Raw genomic sequence first — 24,833 nt, 5'->3', positions numbered from 1 at the left:
AGGTGTTGCCATATTGACCCTGATGTCAGGTGGAGAATTCCTACCTGATCCTGGGCTCTAGTTAGCTCAGGACACAGTTGTCACCCCTGCCCTTTCTGAAGCACCATATATTCATGGCGGGCAGATGGGATGCCAAGTTAGACAGGGCCAGCAGCCTGTAGATGACCGGTCATCCCGTCTGCTAGGTGTGGGGTGACACACCTGGTGTTCCTATCGCAGTGTTTGTGGGCAGAGTAACGTGGTACCTTTGTCCTTGGAAGGCTTGGAAAAGATCTTGGAAGGCTTGGAAAAGATACTCTTTTTCCTGATCAGCTCAGGGGTTTTTGCTGGGATATTGAAGGAGAAAAATGACCACCTTAGCTTCAATAAAGTCAAAAGGTAGATTTTGGCTATCTTTAGCAGAGAATTCAAGCAACAGGATGTTACATTTTCTGCTGTTCTTGTCCTTTCTGTCTGACTGTAGAGATCACTGTAACAGGAGGGGCTCGGCAAATTGATCCTCTGATTTTGGGATGCTTCTGCTTTTTGTTTGAATCAAAACTCCAGAACATTACTTTAGGGATAATTGTATGAGTTTTTCATGGATTTTAGGGCACAGATTAATGATGATTTTTTTTTTTTTTTAGAGCTACTGACATGTTTTGGGACTAGGGGAGAACAAGCACGTGCTTGCTGGTGTGTTGCGGGGCTCTGAGAGCCAACACTTGCGCCACTGGCATTGCTCTTAATTTTGCAGGAAACCAGTGATAGATTTGTTCTTCTTGTTTTGAAGTTGATCAGAATGTGAAACAGATAAGTACTGTATTTGAACCTTGTACCCCTCTTTGAACGTAGGTAAATATGTTTTTAAGTCTTGGATGAATATATATCGCTGTTGCAAGAAAAAAAAATTAGTTTATAATTGTGTTGTACTGAAGTCCTGGATTCTCGAGTCCTGCAGTACTAGTAACAAGTTTCCTTTCAGTGGTCCATCATTGCAGTAAGCGGGGGAGAGACTGGTCGTTGCCCACTGCCCAGCGCAGCCCCTCTGCGTCGGACCGTGGCGGGGATGTCTCCCTCCGGGGCTCTGATTATTTCTGATTTTCAGGTCAACCAGCCTTTGTACTCTCCGTTAGCCAGAGAGTTGATGCAGGCATACACTCCTTAACTGTGTAATAAGTGTTCAGGCTCTGAGGGTTCAGTTTAAGGAAATCCTGAAATTGTGAAAACCAGCTGTTACGAATAATCCATTGTGCGTGAGGATTATCGCCCACTTTGCCTCTTTCAAGTTTTGCTCTTTTTTGCCTTCACTTAGGAAGAAAAATGTCTGCCTGTCGTATTAAACAGTTACGTTTGCCTTGGATAAAAATTATTTCCAATGTCAAATGCGCTATGTTAACTTGTTCTCTGATGTTCAGTCAATTTTTAACATTTGAATGCTGACAGGAGACAAGAAGTTGCAGGTAGTTGAGTCTTCTACCTGCAGCGTTCAAGGGGAGTGACGAGGATATTTTGTTTGCAGAAGGGAAAAACAAAGTTCAGTTTCCCACTGAATCTCTGCTCGCAAATTCCTGAATGGAATGGGAGGTTTGGAGATATCAGCAGGGCAAGAATAGTCTACGAATTTCTTAATATTGAGTGCAAAAAGGAATATTTTCTGAGCCAGAGCTTTCCTAGCAAACCATGGCAAGTACCGTTGCAGGTAGCTGGTGTAATACCTTTGCTGATTTTTCTATTGGTAGGATGAACTTTTAATTCTGACCTGCAAGCAAAGTTGTAATGAATCAGGAGACCTGAAATTTTTTAACATGATTTTTTTTTTCCTCGTTACAATTTTTAATGCTGTAAGAAAACTGTAATCATCCATGCATATCCCTTCATGTTCATCGGTGCTAGCTAGGATAGTTAGCAGTCGGCTTTTTTACAAGTGTGCATATGAGAATGGAGTTGTTGAAGCTCAGCAAAATAAATTCTTCTCCTTGGCTGTGCTGGAGAGCATGCCCTGCACCTGTATTATCACACCTGTTTTCAAGGATGTGTTTATCAGTTGCTTAAAAATTACTCCTGCCTCTGGCTGGGCTACAAGGAGACACTGCGTTATCTTGCTTCTCATCTACACTGTGTCTGGGATTCAGCCCTTAAAATCTTCCGTTCAAACACAACGTTTCATTAGCTTTGAAGGAGATAGGACTATTCCTAAATATTGAAGAGATCTGTGGAAATGGGAAATAGAAATATGGAGATGGGAAATCTGAAAAATAAAGTTGGAAAAGGAAAGAGGAAAAAAATTCCTGAAGGGCAGAATAGCAAGTGGAATTGGGAGTCAAGGAAGAGGGAGCTGGGCTTAGGAGGAAGAGGAGAGACCACCCTTGGAGACCTTCTCAAGGAGCAGGGGAGCAGAAGACTAATAGCAAAAAAAAAAAAAAAAAGACCGAGGAGGTTGATAAAGAATGACAATATTAAGTAAAAGGTAAAGTAGGATCCAAGCTTGCAGGTCACAACTGAGGTAAAAATGTACAGGGGGAAAAAGCACAGCAGTGCTCCTTCATCCTGCTGTTGGATTAGCAAAAGGAACTGGAGGAGCTGCATCAGTGTTCGTCCTCCTTCCAGCTGAAGTAGTAGTAGTAAAAACAAAGCTAAAGTAAACCGTGCCGGTTACGGACATTTATACGCTTTACGTGTTTGTTGTGATTTGTCTGCTGGCCAGCAGCCCCCAGCAGCCTGGTATGGAGACTGTGCATGGGCTGGGGGCAGCGGGGGGGTTCGGCACGAGGCTTCGCTGCCTCCCTGCTCCAGGGAGGCCTGGTGAGCACATGGAGAAAAGGAAGCCTTAGAGAAACCTTAAAACTTGCGTAGATAGGAGTCTCTTCATGGGCGGGGAGAGCAAAATTTATTTCCTATGTTTATACACAAGAACAGGTCCAGAATTCTGCAGTGTGAAATTTCCGTACAAAGTTATTGAAACCTGCGTGTTTCCATGCAAGCCTCTCGCATGAGTAATTGTAAAACTCCGGGCTGCAATGCATTTAACTACATAAGATACTGCGAATCACGAAGCAGCTAGCTTTTTTTTGTGAAAATTGTGTAAAATATTGCATTTATCCTTTATTCTGTGCAAGTGAAACTGTTCTTAGACCTGGAAAATATTTTTCCTGATGAGGTATTGTTTTTCATTTGAATTTGAAAATTCAGGGGTTTTTTTCAATTATAAATAGTTCAATTTCCATTAAATCTTTGAGACCATGCTGAGACAAAGGATATTATGTTAGGAGCCTGTATTCTTATTTGTTAATTATCAATAGTAGTTGAAACTACAAGAATGAAGTGGATTAAACTATTTTACAACTAGATTTTCGTATCTAACTTGGGTTAGTTGATGCTACGAGTACATCTTACATAGGACCTGTCTGGGCACTTCTTGTTACAGGCATGGTTATGGTGGGTGGGAATGAGTCTGCTAAGCGTTCAGATATCTTATGTGCCTCTGAGGACTGCCCATTAATAATATTAATACATAGGTATTTCCCACTGTTGTATGCAAGGCATTTCTTTAGAACTTTGAAGCTAAAGTCTTTTTTTAACACACGGACCTTTTCAATTTAATCCATTAGCAACTTGGCAAAATAAAGTAATTGTCCAACAGAGGAAGAAAAAAAAAAATCTATTAACATTTGCTACAAATCCGAGTAGTACAGGCAGCACTTAATTAATGGAACAGATTTCTCACTGTGTATTCAAGCTAACATAGCTATTGTTCAGGAGAGATTAGACCCTTAATGTAAGTAAGTTAAACTAGACCTCCATCTAAAAATATCCGTCATTTCAGCTATTAAAGGTCTGATGTCTTCTTCGGTGACAGATATATTTCCCTTCATTTCCTTGGTTTTGTAAAATGTAAAGCACGCATTGCGTGTAACGCGAGAAACGCGGGGAGGTAGATGAAACCCCGACGGTGCCTCCCCGCCTGGCTCTCCCTGCCTGCTCCTTTGTGCTGCGCCCGGCGCAGAGCCTCTTCAGCCCCGAGACCTCCTGGCACCAGAGCAGAAAACCAGCAAATGCCGTTTGCTAGGGTACGATGCCAGCCACCTAATCTGTTTGCGGAATGAGGGCCATGGGATCCGATTAGGTAATTTAGATACCTTGTGAATTTAATAATACCTAAGCTGCCTTTGGCTGCCAGCCCATCGTTTCACTGGTAGGAACTACCATGTTCTTCTATTTCTTCTGTAAACTTTTTACCCATAATACTCTATTTGGATCCAAATAGGTGTTAAGGGCTGCAGGTGAGCTGTATTTTTACTTCTCTATACGTGGCAGGTAGCGATAGGGTGGAAGAAGGTCAGATGCTCAGTATTAAATACATTTTCCCCAGTGCAGTTCCATGTGCAACATAACCTTTTTGCGTGAAAACGAATTTTTTCAAACATGAGATTCTTTGTTTAAACACCTAAGGTGGCAGCTTTGTCCGAACGCCTAAGATGATGGCTTTCAGACGTGTCGGGCAGTCCAAGCGCTCGTTTGATGTCACCGGCAGGTTTTGAGGCTGGGTTTATCCAAAGCGGGTATTTCATCCCCGCTGCCGGGAGTTACCCCGCTCGCTGCCGGAGCCGAGCGCCTGCTCCGGGGCGAGCAGCCGACTGCCCGGGGCATCGCCGCCCCGCGGGCTGCGGACGGGGCTCCGCAGTGGCAGCCTGGGTGCCTTGCTTCAGATACCCGCGAGGGAAAACTTTGGCTGCAATTTTAATGCCACACCTCCTCCCTTCCTCTCTCCTTTCCGCCAATTAGCATTTTTTGGAAATTAGAGTCTTGTGAAGCCTACTAACATAAATAGAAGTGTTTTAGGATTTGTTTGCTTTAATTAAAGTGTGTCTTTCTGAAAGGATTTAGTTAAACATCTTTCTTAAACAGTAATGTGCCAGTAACAGCAATGTTAGTAGTAGTGATAAGACCCAGAAAGGGAAACCAACTAGAAAGCAAAACGAAATGTTTCTTTGTCCAAAAAAATAAATGGTCTTCCCAGGAGTGTGGAGGAAACCCTGTTCAGGGACACTTAAAATTAGGTTGATCAAAACAGTAGAAAACCTACAATATGAAATAAAGCTTGCAAAGGTAGAGGGGACTGTGCGAGGTCACTCTTTTTGCTGGTTTTATTTTGTTTTCCTCTTTTTTTGACTGTTGCTATTTTTTTTTTCTAGCAGCACCCAAGATGTTCTCAGAGCTTTCCAAATAGGAAAGAAGTTGCTTTTCATGTAGTGATAAATTATTTTTTGTAATGAAGATGGAGTGATTGTAAGGCTAATGATATTAATGGGATTTATAAGAAAGCATCCAATTAAAAAAATCGAAACAGCTGCATCAAATGTGACTACGTGGTGTAATAAAACCATATAATAAATATGTGGTCAGGCAACACCGCATTATCTAGTTTGATTAATTGAACCTTACACGTGCAAAGATAGTCATTATCAGACTTCTCTGCCATCAAGGAAAAAGTCTCGGTTATTTTCACAATGAAATAATCATCGCTCTCTTTTTTTATTCTGCCTTCTGAAAAGAGAAAATGGCTGCTGCCTTGACTGCGAAATGCGAGATCTTGCAGAACTCTGCAAAGTTGATGCTGGACTTCTGCAGCCTTAGTGTAAATCGTAGTTTGTGTAGTTAGATACATAATGTGTTGCTTTTCTCTTCTCTTGTGCCCTTGCACTTTTTTAAAAGAAGCAAGACCCCGCTATCTCCAAAAGCCTGCCCATGGCCGCGCTGCGGGGCGTCAGGGCTGTTTCACGACCTCTGGCTACGAAATGCCAAATGGGCAGTTGCCTGGTTTGCCTCCCGCGATTCCCGGTTCCTCCCTTCCCGCGGTGGGGATGCCGCCGGGAGCAGCAAGCTGGGGAGGTGGGCTCTGGCGCTGCGTCCCCCGCAGCCCGCCCGAAGCGCCTCTGGCTCTGTCTGTGCTGGAGCAAATCGCCTGCGCTTGTAGACCTCCTGTCTCCAGTAAATCATAAGCATCTCGATCTTTTTGTCGGGCTGGGATATGAGAATCCGTATCTGAATTTCAATATGAGGGGAGAGCAGGCGATTAAGTGTTTGAGATAAGGTTATGTGAGACCACAGGTTAAAAATACCTGAACTGAATTTGGCCAGATGCCCGAGAACCACGTTGCAGGGCGCTCGGGTGGTGCCGAATAAGCTGCCAAGGAGCTTGCTGTCTTCTGCTTTAAGAAAGCAGTTCTTCAGGAGTGGCCTTTTAGGAGCTGCATCTCTCTTGTTTTACAGCGTTTCTTTGGACTTTGCTGTCTTGCATTCCTTATCTAAAATGTCACCAATGCGTCAAGTTAAAAGAAAAGAGAAAGGTGCAATAAACCCTAGCCATTTAGGAAGAAAAGGACAAATATTTTTCTTTGGTACGAATGTCTGGAGAAAGACTTAAATTGGATCCCCAGAATCCTGCACAGGTTAATTGTGGTTCCCCTAAGAAGTGACAGCTGAAACCCTCAACAAATACTGTGTTAGCCAAAAAAAAGCAACCAAAAAAACCCCCAAACAAACACACAACTCTCTACTTTGTTAAAAGCTAAGCTGTGTGTTTCTGGCAGGTCTGGGAAATAGACTGAAGACATGCAAGAACCTTCTGACTCTTAGGACTCTCTATAATTTTAGTGTTTTACCAGTTGTTGTTTTTCATTTGTGACTTATTTTGTAAATATTCTTAGTGATGAGAAGAAACTTTGGGAGATGTGGGTAAACAATAGGGAAGGTCTGCTGAGTAAAAAGCTTAGGCTAGGCTAGTTGCTCTGGCTTGTTTAAATTGCTGCCTGTATTTAATAGTTTAAAAGCTGTTGAAGGACACAGCCAGGATACTGCACTGGATTTGGGGTATCACTTCTGGGAACTGCGTTCGAAGGCTTCTTTTATTTTTCATGCGAGTTACCGTATTCCAGAAGCGGGATGCAGAAATGTGACTTTGCTAATGCACCTGATTTACTGTCTTATGTTCTTTGGTTCGTTTCAGCAGTATACTTGCCTGTTCATTTTTTCCAGTTATACTGAAATGTGATGTTGAGCGCGTTTGTCATGCGTGTTCTCCTTTTTTACAGATGGGCTGAAGCCAGATACCAAGATGCTTCTTACTGTTGCCTCCAAGAAGAAATCGAAGGCAGGGAAGGGGGATCCAAGCAAAGAGGATGAAAGCAGCAAGAATGATTCAGCTCAACCTGTGACCATCTCTCTTCTCTTCAAAAGATATGTCTTTGACACACAGAAGAAAATGATTCAATCCTGAGGAAGCACCTGATCACGCCTGAAAGACCAGAATCTGAAATGAACTCAGGTGGAATGTGTTTCTTGTCTGAACACATCAGACCTGTTCCCTTCTCCCAGACAGAGCCTGGAAGCTCCTGCTGACTATGTGCTCCCTCCCAAAATCTCTGCAATCTGGTTTTGTTCTGTTAGAATCTGCTTATTTTGTCATCTTTGCAATGTGAATCTTTACGGCCTCTTGGAGAATGTCACCTGCCGGATGAGCACGTTCGGGTGTGCGCTCCAATAACAGCGTTTTTCTTGAGAATTGTTTTGAAGTTTCTCTTGATTTAAAAGTTTTCCACCAATGTTAATGTAAATCTAGTCAAGATGTGAATTTCATGCAACCCGCAAAGTGAAGCTGATTAGTCTAGGTTTACTTCCCCGAGCAAAGTGGGGGACAGAAAGCCTGTGATATAATAGGTGAAACCTAAAATGGATGTTTCACATTCCTTCAGCTGCAGCTATGTAAGATGCTATCTGAGAGATGGTATGGATCTTTTTTATAAATATGATTTATATCTAGAAATGTTTTTCATATTAAACATAATGATGTGTGTAACTGAGAGTCTTAATTGTTCTGCTTGCTGTCCCAAAGGTTCAGAACCTATCTTCAGTGCCATTTTATATAGCTTTTCTGAATTTCCTGCCTGTTTTGCAGTGAATCCTACTCCAGAATTGTTTTCTTTCTCTGTAGCAAAAATGTCTTTTGTGTGTGAAAGAAAAAGTTGCCTCTGGAAATAGTCGAGGGCTCCATTTCATTTAAATAATGATAGAAGATTGCAGCATAAGCCTTGTAAAGTGAATATCTCCAAGATGCTTTAGAAACCGTTAGTTGTTTAATAGGGATTTCATGGCTGCTTTAGTTCTTCCTCTCAATTTCATGTCCTGGGCTCATAAGAAGGAGAGCACTGGTACTATCCCTTCTCTGTTATTTACGAAGCATAGGACGCCTTAACATGAAAACTAACAATAATTCCACAGGTACGAAAGCTGCAATATGGAACAGAAATTGGACTCGGGCTTGGCAGCATGGAAAATGTTAGTTCCTGCCTTTGGAACAAAAAGAGTCCTTCTGCTCGTTGGTGTTTAAATAGCAGCCTGCGACCCTTCGCTGAAGCCCGCCATAAAAGATGACCACATGTATAATCTAAGTGCATTAGTTGCACGTGGAGGTAAATAACTACAATAGATGGCTATGCTCATTAATGATATTATAATTGTTATTAATAACACTTAAAGTGTTATTAATCAAACATCCATTGATGGGCGTGAGTCCATCGCGCTAACATGATCCTGTTTTTTTCAGTCCTTTTCTTTTCCTTTTAATTTCTAGGTAACCAAAGTGGATACAAATGGCAAAAATATCAGCTATTGAGAGGATGTTTACAGCTGGACAGTCGTGAGACAGGGCAAGTCTGGTGTTTAAACTAGGTTGGTGGTGCCCCTTTAAATCAGAACAGAATTAGTGCTTTGTGGAATAATCCCAAACAGTTTCTGCTGAGTGAGTCCCAGCAAAGCTTTAGCACATCCCTTAAGATTATGGGGTATGCTTTCAGCGTGATCCCAGAGGAATTAGGCAAGCAACTTCAGCTATGGCTTAATGTGACTCGTGCTGCCAGCCTTGCTGGAAAATGTATCTTTCTGTAATGAAAAAAATGCATTTCACATCCCTGTCACCTCTCCCTCCCCGTTTTTCTCCTCTTCCCAGACACCCCCAAAGGCAGTCTTTGGAAAGAATATTTATTACGTTATCTTTCTTTTAAGCCTTTATCAAATCCTGTTTTGTACACTGCACTGTTACCTCTGCTTAAGATACTGCAGTGACGGAAGCTAGAGAAACAGATGACATAGAAGGAATGCCATTATTGCCATCCCAGGTTAGTCTAACAATTATTAGCATAAAAAAACCTCTCATTAAAAAAAAAAATCAAAAGTGGATTATTAAGGAACTTACATTTTTAGCTGTATAGTTCTGATGTCCTTTCTGAATTTTAAATGGGTCACTAAATCCTGCTAACTCTGCTTGGAGTTCTGGAGAGAAAAGGGCAGTCATCATGAGAGGTGTCCTGCTGTAAGGTATTGCTGGCTGCTCCAGAGTTGTTAACCGTGCACTTACAGGTTTTTGTCTTTCTCATTTGTTAAGGCATTTTTGAATAGTTCTGGAGAGGAGGCTGTCAGTGTACGTGGTAGTCTTTTGTAAAAATGCGTGCTATCTGATTAATGTTTTCCCCTCTACATTGTGGATTGCCCATAGCAGGATCAGTGAGCCAGTTGTTACAGAACTTGATCCGTTTGAAAACCCATTAGTCCTGAATACTTAGTTTTGCAGCCCTGTGCTTGGCTGAAAGGTCTTCTAGCGCTGAGGGTCCCGTGGTTTATTTGCTTGGGGGGCTGCAAGGAAGGGAGCAGCAACAACTCCCAGAGTTGGACCTCCATCCCTTTCTTGTCCAGTCTCTTGTAATACACTTTTTCAAATCTTTCCCCCCATCTTCTATCTCATTTCCAGACTCGTGTACTAGCTCAGCATCTTTTTTCCATCCTCTTAGTCCAAGACCTGACCTCCTCCTCAGTGTTCTCATCTTTGCTCATTGCTTCTCCTTGTTCTGGCTCTGCTCTTGCCTCTGGAGAAGGAGATGTAAATTCGGGGAGCCCTGCCAGCACGATGGGAAGCGCTGGGAGCCCAGCATGGTGGGGAAGGCTCTTGCCCTGCACCTTACACCAGCTCCTGTGTGCGGTGAGAAACCGCCCGTGTTCAGGCACGTCGGCTGTGACTCGGGCAGAGTCTCGCGGACAGCTAGTACTGACCCAGCAGGGGCAGGCTGGCTGGGGGCACGCGTGCCGTGCCTCCTGCGAGTCCCTTCACCCGCTGCCGTGTCCTGTCCTTGTGCTTTGTAATCCGCCATGCAAAGCCCTGTCCTTTCATTTTGCACCCCCCCCCCCCCCCAGCAGAGGTTTGCTTAGGATGGACAGCTGGGAAGGTATCTGTTGAAGTACTGGGGTTTGGTTTTGTGTTTTTCCCCGTTTTTAATTCCAAAAGGAAAACTTAAGTGTGCTCGAGAACTTTGATTATAATGTGCTGTTACTGCAGATCTCTGGCTGCTGTCCTGAGGCTGTTGGATACACATTTGAAAAAGGGTGAAATGGTGGAACAAAATGATTATGGGAAAATCAAAGCTTTTAAAGACATTTGTAGGATGAACAGATGTTCAAACATTCTTTTATTTGGTTTCCAGACAGACATAGAGACTTTCCTTTCATCCTTGTAATCAGTGCATTATGCTGTAATTTGTAAAAATGGCATTAAAAAAAATATTAACAGGGTCATATTGTGATCTACTGACTCTGTGTCATTAAGCCATGAAGTTAAGAACGGCAACTGGGAACAGGGGTTAGATGTTGCAGAATGTACTGTGCTAGCATATATTGTCGGACTGTATTATAATGAATCCAAAATGGAATAAAGATGTAAGGAGGTTTTTTAATACCGCTAAGGTTGTCAGTGTTGCAAAACTAGAAATTATTATGGCTGTGCAGATGTTCGGTGAGTAATGCGTCTTTGGGTTGTGGGGAGAGGAGCAGTGAGAAAAGCTTTGTTTTTCCAAGCCTGTTTTCTGCTTTTCCTTGGAGTTTATTTTGGGACTGCAGTCTGGCTTGTGATCCTGCCAGAAGTCTTGAGCCGTGAGGGTCAAAGCGTGCAATCTTGGTAGCAAGGATTCAGTAGGTGGCATCCTTTACTTGGAATCAAAACTAAATCTCCCCACCTAAAAATGGGGTATGCGCTGGCATTGATAACGAAGATTTTGAATCAAGCTTGCAGCCCACCTCTCAAAGAACAGTTTCTATCTAAAACGACGGTGCATTTAATGACGGGGGCAGAGCTGGTAACTCTGGTCTGTTGACCAAACCCAGGAGTAGCAGTGTCCTCTCTGGGTGCGTTTCCTGGGAAGGCTCCGTTGAAAATAGCTCTTCTCCTCACTTCCCACCACTTGTGTTAACTGGTTGCAAGTACCTGACTCTGGAAAAATGAGCCATCCGCACTGGCGGAGCTCTTGGCGCGTACGAGACGTCTCTTTCTGGGCAGTAGGCGCTTCGCTGGCTCGCGGGAGTTGTGCGGTTGAACAGCCACAGGGTGGCAGAGCAAAAGTGGGAGCCCAGCGCCATCGGGAGTTGTGGTGGTGCAGCCATGTTCCACCCCGGGACTGTCTGCCTCGCTGCTGGGAGAGCAGCTCTGTATTTACATCTGTAAATTGCTCTGGGATCTTGTGAAATGAAGGATGAAAGGCAGCAGAGGAATGCTAGTTATTAGCAGTTTCAAAAACTCGTGTTTTCCTTTTAGTTTAATATTCACAGTGAGCTGAAAAGCTCTTTATTTACAAACGTGAGTTTTAAATGAACTTACTGAGGATATAAATAGAATAATTTTAAGATAAAGCCTAGCACAGGGAGCTAACCTGCTGAGCCTGGGAGAAGGGGAAGAACTGCAGGGCTGCAGTTTCTCGTGAGGCCGGTCTTGCCAGGTGATGGGCATCTAGAAGGAATTCAAGGGTTTGGGGAGGTTGTGTTTAAGCCAGATATTGGAGAAAGGGCAATAGTCCTCTGGGATTCCCCACAAATTCTCCTACTGTTCTGTGCAAAAATAGGTTAAAAGCATCATTTGATATGGTTGTAGCTCCACCGAAGACAGTATGTAAGAGGAGAAAGAGTACGGTGGGTCTGCTTATTTCCCGTTGCCAATGCCAAAATACGGAGTCTCTCCTGCTGTACGTGCAGTGCTGGTTTTAGTTCCAGTTGTTAGTGGACTTAGAGTTTAGGATAGAATAGGTTTTCCATCTCTTAGTAACTATTACAGTTCCTTATTGTTATTTGTATGTGTCGTGGTTTAACCCCAGCCAGCAACTAAGCCCCGCGCAGCCGCTTGCTCGCTCCCCCCGGTGGGATGGGGGAGAGAATCGGAAGGGTAAAAGGGAGAAAACTCGTGGGTTGAGATAAAGGCAGTTTAACAGGTAAAACAAAAGCCGTGCATGCAAGCAAAGCGACACAAGGAATTCGTTCCCTGCTTCCCATGGGCAGGCAGGTGCTCAGCCATCCCCGGGAAAGCAGGGCTCCATCACACGTAACGGTGACTTGGGAAGACAAACGCCATCCCTCCGAACGTCCCCCCTTCCTCCTCCTCCCCCCAGCTTTATACGCTGCGCATGACGCCCTGCGGTGTGGGATATAATATCCCTGGGGCAGCTGGGGGCAGCTGTCCCGGCCGTGTCCCCTCCCAGCTCCCTGTGCCCCAGCCTGCTCGCTGCTGGGGGGGGCAGGCAGAAAAGGCCTTGACTCTGTGCAAGCGCTGCTCAGCAAGGACTGAAACATCCCTGCGTTATCAACGCTGTTCCCAGCACAACTCCAAAACACAGCCCCATCCTAGCTACTGTGAAGAAAGTTAACTCTACCCCAGCCCAAACCAGCCCAGTGTATCTGGTACGAGTGCTTTTCCAGGAGGGGATAATCAGTGTGCAAGATTCCTATCTTCTTTCCGCCCCACCTCAAGGTGACTGGTGCTTGTCAAAGATGAATGCTCCGAGGCACCTCTTTGTCTCAGAACCACGCGTTTCTGATAGGTGTTCTTTCTTTCCTAATAAATGGTAGGAGAGAGAATCCTATATAATTCTTTTCTTTTTGGAACTCATGCTCAGGATCAGCTGTGAAAGGAACTCAAAACAGAATCAGAAAAACCCTGCAAGATCTTTGGTAAATCTGAGCCCTACCTTGCACTCCAAGGCTCGTTCTTAAAAACATGACTGTCTTTTTGACTATTGAGTCCTTGCCAGTCCTGTCTGTTCTGGTTCATGTTTCTTAACTAAAAGGTAATTTGAGGTCTGGATCAAGAGCTGCTAAACGAAAACAACCCTGGTAGTGACTGAGGTGCCTGCTTAGCACTATTGTGCTGGTGTTTTGGCTAAACTGATCTGATTGCTTATGATCCTTTAAGAAATCTAGACTGTTCATTAGCTCTAGAAGGTTCTGTTTAGATCAGTTTCTTTTCCTTTGATTTGAAGTCACGCAGTCTTTTTGTGTTTTGGTTGCTCATTCTTAGATTTCTCAAGGGCCTCGTTCGTGTCAATCAGACTCCATCCTCCTTGGACCGCAAAATTGCTTTTATTAGGCTGTATATGGCCCCCATTCAGACGTGTAGGAACCAGTTCTTTTATACTATTTGTCTGTGAAAACTGATATTTTAGTACCTATAACTTCAGTCTGACAATTAGGAGTAATCCGTGCCCTCATGGTGAAGTCATTCCCAAAACAGCATTCCATAAGGACAAGCTGAAACTTAGACCCCCACACAGTGGTTTTGGCCTAACTTTTTTTCCCTTTAGCTAAAGCAAGCAATCCATTGTCTAGTTTTCTTAAACTTCACATTACCCAAAGCTGGGTTGAACTCTGCACCCTCTATGAGAATACTGTTTTATCACCTGGAAAAGATCGAGGTCTTTCAGAAGCTCTTCTAGACACTGTCAAGTTATTCACAGATTACTTGTGTCGGTGCCCACCTGCTTTAATGGGTGCAATTTCTTCATGCGATTTCTTTTCTGCAGAATGTGGATCACACTGTGTATGAGGACATAAGAAATGGAAACAGGGTGTCTGGAGATAAATGTTGGAAGAAAGAAAAGTTGCTTACTGTTCAGGAGTTGGAAATAACCAAAATAACTCCCCCCAAAAATAAGGTATCCGAGATGTTTTCGTTGCCTATGTGTATTCCATAACGCCCCATCCTTTCTTATTACTGCAGAACATAAAGTGCACATTTTTATATTGTAGCATAGCAATGATTTCTGTCTTGCCAACAGCATCCTTTCTGGTGATTCACTTCTTGGTTGTCACCACACACTGAGCCAGTGATTGTAGAGAATTGAGTGAATACTCGGGAATCTTTCCTGAATTGTAACTCCCCACTCGAAGCTTAGCATCGTGTATTTTTTGCCTAGATGGATTAATTTGTATTTATCTATTTTGAAGCTTGTTTGCTTCTTTGCTACCCACTTACTTGGTTTTGTCTGATTCTTCTGGAATTCCTCGCCGTGTAGAGCGTCCTCTGCATTCTTTGTAGTGAAAGAATGGGAGAGTTGGGCCTGTCTGTGTGTTTAAACCCTTGGGCTGAGGCATTGAGAAAGGAGGGAGAGGGCGAGTGACCTGTAACGTGTGCACGGCTCCGAAGGACGCTTAGCTTCAAAAGTGATTTTTTTGCATAGGGAGTGCCCATGCACTGGAGCAGAATGCAGCTCATGCAGGAGGGGAAACGAGCATGCTTCTAATTTTCTGTCACGGATTTTTTTCATACCTTGAGATTTAGGCATAGAGTTGATGTTCTGTGTATGACGTAGTTTTAAGTTGAGAGACAGACAATTATTGAGTTCCATCGAGTGTTGCTCAGTGCATCAAAACCTGTGTTTCTTAGGTCTCATCCTCAGGTGCTTCCTGAAAAAGATTACTGTAGAGTATTATAACTAGGGAAAAACGTCAAATGTTGGACTAATTGGGAAGCCTCATTGGGAAGCTCTTTTTCTCTTCACTTTGCATCTTAAGAAGGGTAAGAGGCATGAGACTGTTAGCTGATTCAGCTGATTTCCTTGGCAAATGTACCCTATTGCAGCTTTCTCGGAAAAAAGGTAAAGGATCAACTCGCCAGATCGATAATTGCGTGGTGCCCAAGAACCACGTTGCTTGCGGCGCAGCCATGAATACAATTCCTTGACTCGAGTTGGAGTTAGGGTGCTGGCAGCTCGTAGCAAACGAAGACCCGCTGCGGCCTTGCAGAAGGCAGCGGGGGAGCGAAGGACACCGGGCGTTCTGCGGAAACAGGGCTGATCCGGGCTGAAGGGAAAGGTGAGGTGGTGTGAACGGAGGGGTCTGGCGGGAGGGAGGGCGGGTGCAAAGCTTGAGCGTGGTAGAGCAGGAGATGCGTTTTCTCATGTACATCCTTCTTGTTTCTCGTTGAAATGAACCAAGGTAGGTTTCAGTTGTTAAAGAGCGTGGAAGGGAAAAGGAAGGGATGATATGTCATCTTTCCTTTTTAAACATGTACTTGGGGAACTCTGGGAAGAGAAGCGTTTTGTTTGGAGAGAAATCCAAATCACTTTATATCTCACTGTTGGTTTGGTTTGTTTTTAACTCCAGAGATTTGATTTGTGCTTACAGCCCTACTAAGTGGGCAATTTGGGCTCTATCCAGTTCTAAGTTGAGTTGTAAATCTTATTTGCTGTCTGGCAGAGCATGGCATGACTGGCCACTTTCGGGAAGGTTTAGGACAGTGGAGCAGTAAAGAGGTTTGCCAGTTTGGGATGAAAACGGAGCTGTTATGAACACGCATGAGAGAGGTACGGGTTTAGGCTGAAATGTATTTGTAGAGACCTAGGAACTGCTGGAATAATATCTGAATGCACATTTACCTAGTAATTTAATTCTGTTGTTATAACAAAGGTACGCAAATGTTTAGCATCACAGTTTTTTTAACAGAACAATTTCTTTTGAAGTTGAAGTTGCAAAATCCGTACTGAGAAAAGCTCTCTGCAAAGTTAGTGTGATATATCAATTCCAAGCGCTGACAGTATTTGACAATTTTTGCCCTTGTTACATGATGTATTTAAAAAAATGTTACGTATAGCTCGCTCACTGATGTTTGTTGCAATAAATCTATATCCGATTGATGGGCACAGAATTGGAAGAATGAGTTTGGCGAGTTGTCCGCTGTCACGTGTGTGGTGTTGCAGGGTGGAGCTGAATCTTCAGGCTGTAGCTCCTGCTGCTTCTCTTCCCACAGGTCGCTCACCTGCCAGGTGAAGGCCGCTTCTGAGGCTGCTGAGACTTGAGGGTGGTCACTCCAGACTCCTCAGAACATTCCCTTTCTTTCCTGGACAAAAGTAAGAGAAAGTCTGAGATAACTCCATCTTTCACTGAGGCAATGCAGGCAGAATTTGTCTGTTTGTTCCTTGGTCCTTTTGATTTGGTCTGCCTTCTAAAGGCAGATGGTAGGATGGGTCGTCTGTTGTGTGCCACGCACTCTAGCAAAGGAGGCTTGTCTAGCAAATGTTGCTTGGCTCCCACTACTAAAACGGGCGTGAGTGAGCTCACGGTAACTCTGTCCAGAATTAGTTGCTTAAAATACTAACATTAACATGATCTATGAAACAGCAACAAAGACTACCTTCAATTTGTATGTAAGGCTTGCTAATTTGCAACATCAGTTTTGCTGGTTAGTGTTGTGTTGTCTCCCCCCCTTAATTAGAAATTTTAATTAGAGCATGCTGTGTATTAAGATGTTAAAGCTTTGACTGGCAGTTCAGAATTACGGAAAGATCAGCTGCCTCTGTAGGGCTGTAGCACAACAGGGATTAGCTCGCACCCTCCTGCCTGCAGGTAGATTTTCCTTCTTGAATCGGATCATCAGAAAATGTTCTTCAAGGTAGCATTCATCTCCCTGATCAAACCTTGCCTGTTCCAAGGGACCTGAGCTTAGAGCAGATCTACAGCTCCACTGGTCATACAGAGGATGAAAAGACAAAGTCTCAAACCTGAACGACAAACAGGTGAATTGTTGGCCTGTTTCACCGTGGTGCTGGATCAGCATTGCCCCCTTCGTCTGCTTGCTCCGGTTGCGACACTGCCAGCGCAGGGAGGATTCCCCGTCCGTGTCTCTGGAGATCGGATACTCTGGTGGCACTTCTCGCACCTCCTGTTTTCAGTCCTGCCTGGCAATGTAGACGAGCGCTGCCTGAAGAGTTTTCACCATCCTTGATCTGCTGATGTCAGCTGTCTGTAACACACCATCCATAGCACGTTGCTGGATGTGAGGGAGCCTTCAAGGCTGATGTGTTTTGAGTTGCTCAGGCTGCCTTAGCTCATTTTTCTTCTCTCGTGCTTTAAAGCAGATTCATGGGAAGACAGGGATAGATTCTAAAACATTAGCATTTAATGTTTCCAGCATCACGCTCTTGGAAAGTACAAAAACTTCTGCCATGGATAATTATGGAATAACCTACTTGTAAGGGAACTGGTTCCCCAGACTCCTCACACTTGGTGGATATCTTGTGTCCTTTGAGCCTGAAGATTAGTATTTCTGTTCTGTCTAGTGTAAGTGTGGGTTTTTCTGTTATCCAGATAAATACCCAATCATTTAAAAAATTGCTGAAATGCATTTTCCAAGATATCTTGTGGCACTCTAACCCACAAGCTAATTATGAAACTGCAAATTTAATTTGCTATTTTCAGCTGATTTCATGTTCTGCTGGAACAGAAGTCATGATTTCCCTGCCTTCTTGCTGTTAGTTTACCTTTATCAGATGTTATCTGTCTTTGGAAGTGCAAATCTTTGCAGCCTCTGTTGGTATAGAAAACTATCCATGCTTCTAATGGTTTTATTAAATCAATATGCTCTTCAAAATGAAGATTGATCTAGTGGCATTTTAATAATTTCAGTAGTATCTGTCCCTTTTCTTAAGCATCTATGCCCCAGAGTCCTGCTGTGCAGCGTCCCTGTTGTATTGAGCTGTTCACAGCGACGCCCAAGTCTTTTATCTGGGATGCTTCTGTTAATGTACCAGGGTAGTTCAATTTATACGTTCTTTGTGGTTACTTTTCACTTGTCAATACTCAATTTCAGCCCAGCTTTGGTGGTACTTAAGTTCTTCCTCCTCTTCCTGCCAGCTAAATTAACTTTGGGCTATTTGCAAATCTCAGTTACAGTTCTTCCCTTTCTGGAAGGTCATTAAAGTTAAGCAAGACTGAGGTTAGCGTGGAGTTTTTCAGCACTCTTTTAATCTTTCATTTGGTTAAAGCCAGACTCTTATTTTACTGCTTTTCTTTCTTTGCTTTTTTTTTTGCAGATGGTCTTTGGCAAGCCAACGGCTTATGAACGTGTGTGGTTAATTCCAGTAGGGTGGAGATGCCCAATTTTCCTTTGCTTTTTTGGTGCCTAATGAATCATGTTTATCAGGATGATTAGCCAGCCTGGTTTTGATTGTTGCCTTATGGGTTTTATCTGGTGTTGAAATAAGCTCACACTGGTCTGTAATTCCCAGAAGAATTTTTAACTTCTGTTTTAAAGAAAGGGATAACGTTGGTGATTGACTGCAGTTAAGACGTGTATTACTGTTCGTGTGTGAATCGTTTAATAACGCTGTCAGTAATGCAGCAAAGCATTTTAACAGTCGTTTTCTGCTGATTGTCCACTTACTTAGTGGACTTGGCTGTTTTTGTGCCAATCAATAGAAGTGAGTAAGGGTACCCTGGCTGCTTTTATTTAGCTTTTTTTTTTTTTTTGTAAGAGAGAATGTCTTAATGTAGTTCAGAAGCATGTTCCTGTTTGGGTTTTTTTGTTGTTGTTTGGGGTTTTATTGCCATATGGTAGTAGAATAAACTGAATCAACAGTTGATAATTACTGAATGTTATTGAGCTTCTCCCCTTTTTGCTGAGCAGTTCTAGTCCAAAGTTGGTTACAAAATTGGCTTGGGCATCAACACAAGTTCTTGTGTTCTTCACCTGATTGTGAACGCAGCTTCTGGTTTAAATGAGTAAAACTGAAGTTTTCGTTAATCTGAACGTTAAGCTAGCACTGTCAGCAAGCGCTGTGGGACGAGTTTTTGCGGGAAGGACGTTTGCAGGTATCGTGCATCTGGAGCCAGGCAACCCTTGAGGAGCGGCTGGGCAAACCCAGCGTTACCATTCTGCACGAGGCTGCTCCTGGCTTCTGCCCATCGCAGTAACATCCGAGTCCAGCCTTTCGGTGCCTTAGAAAAGGAGTGTCAGGAGAGGCTTTGCAACAAGTCGAAAATGAGCAGTGATGTAGAAAATATGCTGTGATTGAAAAAAGACTGATTTAATTAAATGTTTATGGCTGGGACGCTCTGGTGTAAACAGCCTGTGGCTCCTGGCTTGCAAATTAGGTGTCTTTCTCTTTGTGGCTAATCTCGCTGTTTGTGCTTGCGGTACCAGAGTTTCTGTCACTCTGAGCTCAAAATACCGCATCCAGGTAAGTGCCGGTGCACTATATGAGGTGGGAGAATCTCTTCACTTAACTGCAGGTGTCCAGCCTTTCTGGGAGGGAGGGCTAGCAACAGCACAAGTTACCGTGCAGCAGTGCTGCCGCCCTTCCAGCTTGTGGCATTTCTGTTTTAAGAGGAGGAGCTCTGGTACATGTGTGATTTGGAGGACGATACGGTAACATCTCATTCTACGATTGCACCAGATCGGAAGGAAGGTAGTGTCTTTTCTGCTTCCAGTCTTTGACACGTCCATTTTTTTTCCTTGGAATCCTGTGGCTTGCTTTGCCATGTGAACTTAGCAGCAATGTTCAAAAGAGAAGCAGTTGTTGTTTTAAAACTCAGTGAGTTGTGGAGCAACTGTGTCCAATTTAGGATCAATATAAAGATATTAAGAAAGCAAACCCTCTTTTGTCCTATCTGTTAGCAAGATCTCTTCTGAATCCGTCATTGATAAGCATCTCTGTGCCTTTTCAGAACGGAGTTGTCATCTGTGAGATGTACATAGAATGACAGGGGCTATCGCTTCTTGAAGGAAATCCTAAGGTCATCTTGTCCCTCTCCCTGCCCAAAAGAAGGATCAGCTGTGTGCATGCTAATCTTTTCAGGTGTCCAGCTGACTTGTTTTTAGAGATTTTGTCACTGTCTGTCACAGGACTTTACTATCATTAGGGTTGTAAACTTGGGAGGGAGAGGGAACAGGTTCTTTTTTCCCAGTATCTTACTTGAATCTTTTGTGTTGCAGTGTAAGCCTATTTATATTTTTTTATCCCTATCCACTGTGGTACAGAGAACAGACAATTCCTTTTCTCTTTCCAATGCTCTTTTATGTACTTGAAGACTGATCGCATCCATGCTCAATCTTCTTTCCTCTGGACTAAATGTTCTTAATCTGTACAGTCTCTCCCCTTGGGGGCTGTGTTTCCTAGACCTGGAGTGGTTTCTGTCTTCCCGAGTTTCTCCAAATGGTCAATGGCTTTCCTTAAGTGCCTTTCTCTCAACTAGGCAGTTCTCTAGCTAAGGCCTCAGGAGTACTGACTGAATAAAGCAGGATTTTAACTTTGGGCATGTCTCAGGCCATCTTTCTATTTATGCTTCCCCATCTGCGGGTTTTGCAGAACCAGGAGTTCATTGCCTTAAGTTTAATGTGTGAGCCCAGTACCATGATGCCTCTCTATAGGTCTGTTATGTGGGCTTTCGTTTTCCATTCTGTACTTACACGTTGCTATGTCACCTCTTAAACAGCTTCCTATTTTTTCAGACTACTTCCCCAGTTTGCCAGGACTACTTAAATCCCAGTCCTTTCTTCCAGCATGCTCGTTCCCTCCTGATCTATCCAGTCATCAAGATCATTAAAGAAAATATTGAATAGAATTAGCTCGAGGACAGACCTCTGTGAACCACGCTTAATATATCCTCCCAAACAGCGTACCATTGATCGTGTTTTCCGAACAGTGTCATGTTCAGCCTATAATGAGTTTCTCTAGGTGATTTTTCCCTAGCTTGCTTACGCGGATGGCTTGCGGAAAACGTCAAATGTTTTTTCCAAATCAAGCTATGCGCAGCTATGTTCTAGGTGACTTTTTCAGTGTTTTTCACTCTGCTTTCCTTTGGCTTGAGCTGCAAAACTGGACCTGTGTGGAGCCTGCTGTCCACAAGGCATGTGTTTCTTTTCAGTTTTTACTAGAATCCATGTTGCAGAGAAAAGTCAAATTTTTTTAATGTGTGAGAGGATATTCAGGAATGTGGACTACTTTGGTGCAAAATGGGCTGTAAGCAGGCGGTATGCAAGTTTTCCTGGTTCTGTAGGTGCATTTTAATCTTGACCTGCAAGACTCAGTCTTCACAGCCTTGACTTTCTCATTAAAGTGTGCAGCACTCACAGCCCTAAATCAGAGCTGTTGTCAAACACTCCGGTGCCAAGCATCCGAACCCAGGCTGGATCCAGTTTCAGCGCTGCGGCCTTTCACGGCTCATGTCTAAATCACAGCATGTATGTCTTTTGGGGCTAAGAAGCAGCAAATTTTGCAGCTGGATTGAGCATCGGTTTGGTGACAGGGATGAATCCTAAAAAGAGTCTGAGGAGATGGTCAGGCTCATTTTCATGTATGAAATAAGCGGGGGTTTGAATTGCAGGTGAGTATTCTGGTCCTTTTCAGTAACACAATGCTTTCAGGTGTGATTAAAATGTTTTTGTTAATATTTAAAAATCAAATAAGACATTTGCTGATAATTCCTTCTCCTTCCTTGGCCTTGTAATACGCATATAATAAATTCAACGGCTGGTGTCATGAGGAGCTACTGGATTTAAGCCCATCTGAACATACAGATATTAGGATGCCTTCTGCACCTTTCTGTGTAACGAATAGGCCTTAGTTATTACGAAGAGCTGCACAATTTCACCTCTGCGCAGGGTGTTAGGCAAACAATCCCCAGCAGAAAACACTTGCTATTGCCTCAGCCATGGGAAATGCTCTCTTACTCCGTTAGCCCTCCTGCACTTGCTCATTTTTTTCCCCCCTACTAACTCAAAAGAGGAGGGAAACATATCTTTGCAACCACGCAAGCAGGAATTAGCCCAACTGTATTTTACAGGTAAACTAACAAATAAGAGGAGAATTTGAGCGGCCCCCAGGGACCTGAATTTGTTTGCTGCTGGGCCGTTCTATCTGCAGCTGGCATCGGTGGAAACCTGAGTGCTCCATTAAAAGTCGACAACCTCTGTTGGCTGGGGCGCGGGGCAAACAGAGCCAGCCTGTTCTGCAGACAGACTGACGGCCTTGATCTCCCCCCGCCCAGCGCGTGATGGGAAATGATGAGACTCTGAAACAAAAAGCTTGAAACTAGGACTCGGTAGTCTTAGTACCGAGGAGGAGTAGCGACCCAAGGCTGCCCTTCAGGGGCCGTGTGGGAAATACACCAAGTGCAGCACATGAAGTGAGGATTGGGGCTCGTCTGGGGGTGCTGCTGGGAATGGGGAATAATACATAGTGCTGGTATGGGCCCCAAATAGTGACCAGGGGTGTGCACATCTGAAAATCTTCATTCCAAAACCTTGGGGATTGCCTGGGTAAGTTACCGCTCTCAAAGACAGTGGGGACAATAATCTGTCATGGTGTCCAGCCTTTCAGCTGTGCCCGTGGATTAATGCCTTAAGCAACAGCTTACTGCCCTCACCCACCCCAAGGAGGCACAAGCCCGTGCTGTCCTCTGGTGTTACCTTGCGGGAAATGTGGCTGCTAAATGATGCCGTGATGCTCTGGCTGCTCACAAAGCAGGGCTATGTGTGTCTTTGTCCCCATGGTACAACAGGATTAAATCGCACCTCAAACACGTGGGGTTAGGGATGATTCGTGTGAAAATACATAGAATTAGATGGTTTTGTCTTTTTAAAAGACAGCACTTCAGCCAAGGGACAGTGTGTCACACAGGAACTACCCTGGGCTGTGATGGTATCGGAGGCTGAAGGGACATGCAAGGGAAGTGGTCTTTCTGCTCTGAGTTTGCAGATTTTGAGTGGCAGATTCATCAGTTCTCCTATGCAGAAGAACGTACCTTTACCCCATCCTTGCTGCTCTCTGTCCCGTTGTTCCACCTACTGTTTTCATCAACAGCTCTCTGGTGTAGCCAGCCCGCTGCTGTTTCTCGTCGGCTTAAAGGCTGTGTTTTGTTACGAAATGCTGCTGGTTTGTTACTTGCCGTTTTCTTTTGGAGTCAGGGTGTGTGAGCCGTTCAATAGTAACACTGGAGTTTTGGGGTGGTTGAGGCTTTGTGCAGAACCCTGCTGTCGTTTAACTTATTTTAATCAGCCTGTGTTATAAAGTGTGCAAAGGGAGAGTTCCCCTAACCGGCTGCCTTTTGTTCATCTTAATCTCTAGTCAGCGCGAGTGACCTTTCGATAACGATCAAGATAGTAGTTTGTGCCCTAAAAGCTTGAACGCAGAAATGAACACTGCAAATACCCTTTCGCTCTTAGGTTTCCGCCCTGTGTTGGGTATATAGGTTGAACCATTATTCTAATTCTTTTGAAGGTAAAGGTGGTATCCCATGAATGGGATTTTCAGCAGCAGTAGCCCTAAACAGTCGAAGTGAGTTTTACGGCTAGCTGCAGTGGGACGGGCATGCCCGCAGCATGCAGCTGAGGGCCCAAACCCAGTCACTACGCTGTATGGCCACGAGTGACCCTGGTGATCTCCAGCAGAATTAGGGCTTTTTCCCCCCAAATTACAGGGATTTAACCTCTCATTTGCAGGACGTACTCTGATGCCTGTACAATAGTTTCTAAACTTCTCACATACATAGTAAACTCCGGCATCCCTGCAGAGGGGGAAAATGTCTGGGGAAGGTAGCACATGAGCACAGACCACAAAATGCATTTGGATGTTGTCTTTTGGTTATAGCCATGGGTGAAACGTAAGGATAACCCACTGCAAAAACAGGGCAAGGATGGCTCCACAAAAAAAATACTTCTGGCTTAGAGCTTGTGAACCTGTTTTGTGTCAATTTGACCGTGGTGTTGCGCTGTATCAAAGAGTAATCTGAAGCAGTTGCATGAAGCAGTACAAGATCTTGCTAGATGGGATTTGTGGATGTGCTTTACTGGCATGCATCACCTAATGCAGAAGTCTTGAAGATTTCAGAGTCCTCCCTGGGCTCTCTGGCTAGGCTGAGATAGCAGTGGATGCTTAAGCTCTTACCTTTTTCATAGGTGTTTCTTGAATCTGAGTGAAGAATCTCAGTGAAGGTTTGCAGTGAAGAGGGTCGTAGGAATGGGGGGGCAGCAAAACTATACAGGCCCTTTTGGTTGATTTGTGGTTAACTTTAGCTTTTAAGCCGCTCTCCCTGCACCATGTGTAGGTCCAAGCCTGCTGCTTGGCTTCGTGGCTTCTGAGACTTCAGAGGTGTTAAAAGCGGGGAGGAAGCCCAATGATCTGAACGTCAGCAAGGATTTGGCAGGCCTGCAGTCCACTTAGCAAGTCTCTCTGGCATGCATGTTGAATATTGCCTGCCAGGTAAGTGGATCACGTGTCTTTTTGGTCTTAGTTTCAGCTACTTTGTGCCTATCGCTTTCAGACTCCAGAAGAATTGCCCTGGGTGTCTCATGGTCCCAAGAGTGTCCCCATCTCTAAGCATTTTGGGAGATGCCTTTGGTTTGCGCTGTTCTCTGCCTCCTGGTTTGTGACCAATTCTTTTTCTCCCTTCCCTGTTTTTTCTGACATTCTTCTGGTCAAGAGGTTTTGTTTCTTATAGCACCAAGAGCAGAGTTAGAGGCGGAAGCAATGCAAAACTCAGATATGTCCCCATCTCTCTTCAATCTGTTTATCTTCCGCAGAGGCCTGATAGTGAATGACATTCATATAAACAGTGGGTAAAAGACCCGATGTGCGCAGTTCAAACATCCTGTCATGGTCTGGGCACATGTACTTGATTGAAAAATAAACACCTAACATGCATAAACATCTGATGTGTTTTCCTGGTTAAAATTTTGTGGCCCTGTGCTGTATTAAGAACTACAGTTCATTCTT

General features: G+C 44.0%; 1 protein-coding gene across 11 annotated transcripts in view; it reads left to right on the top strand.

Annotated features, from left to right (window-relative positions):
• Positions 1-24,833, top strand: part of EEFSEC (eukaryotic elongation factor, selenocysteine-tRNA specific) — a 212,774-nt gene that overhangs the window by 124,875 nt on the left and 63,066 nt on the right. For 7 of the 11 annotated variants that reach the window (XR_014229216.1, XR_014229217.1, XR_014229218.1 and 4 more), the window contains one exon: positions 7,074-8,709. Coding sequence is in view for 2 of the 11 variants with exons in the window: in XM_082322203.1 (XP_082178329.1) it covers positions 7,074-7,258 (185 nt within the window). In the remaining 9 variants the exon portion in view is untranslated. Of the gene's footprint in view, positions 1-7,073; positions 10,608-24,833 lie in introns of those variants that run through there. The other 4 variants (XR_014229221.1, XR_014229223.1, XM_082322203.1 and 1 more) reach the window with 4 other exon arrangements.

Source organism: Platalea leucorodia (assembly GCF_965183815.1).
Source record: "Platalea leucorodia genome assembly, chromosome: 9".
Classification (NCBI taxonomy): domain Eukaryota; kingdom Metazoa; phylum Chordata; class Aves; order Pelecaniformes; family Threskiornithidae; genus Platalea; species Platalea leucorodia.
The sequence above is the reverse complement of the archived record's forward strand: the minus strand, read 5'-3'. Positions and strand labels throughout refer to the sequence as shown.